The following is a 2,130-nucleotide window of genomic DNA, read 5'->3' as shown; positions in this document are numbered from 1 at the left end:
CTTTCCCGGAACATCCCCTTCCGGCGAAGATCCAACCAGGCGTCCTTTTCCTCAACCTCTCGCCTCCGCGACGAATCCACCAGAATTCTCGAGTCAACTTCGAGAGTCTCCTCAACCGTCAGTCACGAATCATCATCGACAGTCTCCTCAAGTCTCGAATCTACCACGAGAGTCTCCTCTACCTCGACAGTCTCATCGACCACTCTCTTCTCAACCTGGTCAACCTCGAGCAGCTTCTGCATCGCTTCACAGTTCTCAAGCGCAAAACTCACATGAGGAAGAAGCTGATTCGGAGGATGACGGTGCAAGGGAATCAAATCTCCCAGCTGATGTACTCGCTTCTTTACATGACATGCTTGTCCAACCAGGCCGTGAGAAGTATACCACTGTCCTCTCTCTCTCATTAGAGCGTGGAACCACATGGTAAGAATTTGGATTAGAATTTTGTATTTTGGATTAGAATTTAATTGTGTTTGTTTGTTTGGATTAGAATTTGATTGTGTTTGTTTGTTTGGGATTAGAATTTGGATTAGAATTTTGTATTTTGGATTGTTTGTGATTAGAATTATTAGAATTTTGGATTGATTGTGTTTGTTTGTGATTAGAATTTTTAGAATTTTGGATTGTTTGTGTTTGTTTGTGATTAGAATTTTACTTGGATTGATCGATTTGTTTGTGTTTGATTGGAATTTGACTACTGATTTGTTTGTGTTTGAAGGTTTGGTAAAGACAAGTCATCACTTACCCGAAAGATTACAAAAGTGTTTACAAACAAGTTTGATGGTCCATATTACAGTTGGGGTTGTGTTCCGAATGCAAGAAGAGAAGGTTACTTCTTGGAATTCGCGGTAAACTTCTACTCCTTTCAATTTGATTTCTGTATGTATAGCTTTTTTTTCTTGGTTTTTTTATCACTAACACTAGTCTTCTTTTGTAGAAAACACACACCTGGGATCCCTCTCTAACCGGTGTGGTTCAAGCAAAGTTCTATAGCATTTGTCAAAACCGTATGAAAGACATGGTTTCCAAGGCAGCAGCTCAGCGAGAGGAAGGGAAACCGAGGTGGATTGAGAGAACTCTTTGGAAAGAAATGTGTGACTATTGGAACACAGAAGAGGCCATGGAAAAGAGTGCAACCACTTCAGCAGCTCGAATGTCTGACCGTAATGGTATTGGCCCTCACAAGCATGTATCATGGCCGAAGTCTTACTTACAAATCGAACAAGAGATGGTGAGTTACATCATAACCTTTTCATTGTTTAATTACTTGACATCAAATGGTTCCTAACCTTTTCATTGTCTAACATTCCAGGAAGTAGAATTGGGAAGACCGCCAACTATTCCTGAAGTTTTTCTCAGGACTCATACCAAAAAAGATGGTACTTTTGTGGATAAGAAAGCGCAAGCAGTTCATGAGGCATATAAGAAAAGAAGGGAAGCTAAGTTGGCTGCTCAGGATAATGATGAGTCTTCAGATGGTACTTCACGTCGATCAGAGCTATCTCATGAGGAGGATGATGAGCTCTTTCTTCAGGTAATTTGCTTCTTTCTAATAAGCTATTAAGTTTTTCATTGTTAAGTAATTATAATAACTTTTTCTCTCTGTTTTGTGTATGGAGTCTACTTACATAAATGATAGAGGAACATACTTTGGAGTTGGAAGCCTAGGAAGTTACATCAACGGGAAGCGGAAGTACCCTGGAAGCTCTTCTACTTTCACAACCCTGCAACAACAGCTTGAAGACGCTAATCGTAAGATAGAGGAACAAGCAGCTCTACAAGCAAAGCGTGACGCAAAGGCTTCATGGGTTGCAGCTGAGGCTTTGCGGGTTGCATCTGAGTAACAAGCAGAGATCTCATGCTTGGTGAGATTCCTCAAGACTAACCCAAACTATGTCGCATTTCCTTGAGTCTCAAACTAATGACCTAAACCCTGCTGATTTTCAAAGTTAGGTTCCCTCATGTAATATTTGCAACACTCTTGGATATTTGGATGTTTTTTGGAACTTTTGTGTCATCTTATTTTGTTTATGTTGTATGTTGTGTGAATAATCTCATTTGTAACGAATTAAATTAAACATAGATTAGTTTTGTGTCATCTTATTTTGTTTATGTTGTATGTTTTATTTT

The 2,130-nt window shown here is 39.5% G+C and overlaps 2 protein-coding genes across 2 annotated transcripts in view; both read left to right on the top strand.

Moving 5' to 3' along the window:
• The window catches only part of LOC104778999 (serine/arginine repetitive matrix protein 1-like), a 1,439-nt gene extending 1,012 nt beyond the window's left edge, over window positions 1–427 (top strand). The window contains exon 2 of the mRNA XM_010503399.1: window positions 40–427. Within this exon, the coding sequence (XP_010501701.1) occupies window positions 40–427 (388 nt within the window). The remainder of the gene's footprint in view (window positions 1–39) is intronic.
• On the top strand, window positions 1,200–1,844 carry LOC104778998. The gene is made up of 3 exons (XM_010503398.1): window positions 1,200–1,231; window positions 1,313–1,534; window positions 1,620–1,844. Exons 1-3 carry the CDS (start codon window positions 1,229–1,231, stop codon window positions 1,842–1,844), a joined length of 450 nt encoding a protein of 149 aa, XP_010501700.1. The 5' UTR covers window positions 1,200–1,228.

Source organism: Camelina sativa, chromosome 3 (genome assembly GCF_000633955.1).
Source record: "Camelina sativa cultivar DH55 chromosome 3, Cs, whole genome shotgun sequence".
Lineage (NCBI taxonomy): Eukaryota > Viridiplantae > Streptophyta > Magnoliopsida > Brassicales > Brassicaceae > Camelina > Camelina sativa.
Note: the sequence above shows the minus strand (reverse complement) of the source record. Positions and strands in the feature narration are given on the sequence as shown.

What these genes read in the sequence shown, in the direction of transcription:
- LOC104778998 (XM_010503398.1), top strand. An exon ending in ATGATGAGCTCTTTCTTCAG is followed by an intron (nt 1,535 to 1,619) that starts GTAATTTGCTTC and finishes TTGTGTATGGAG; the next exon opens with TCTACTTACATAAATGATAG.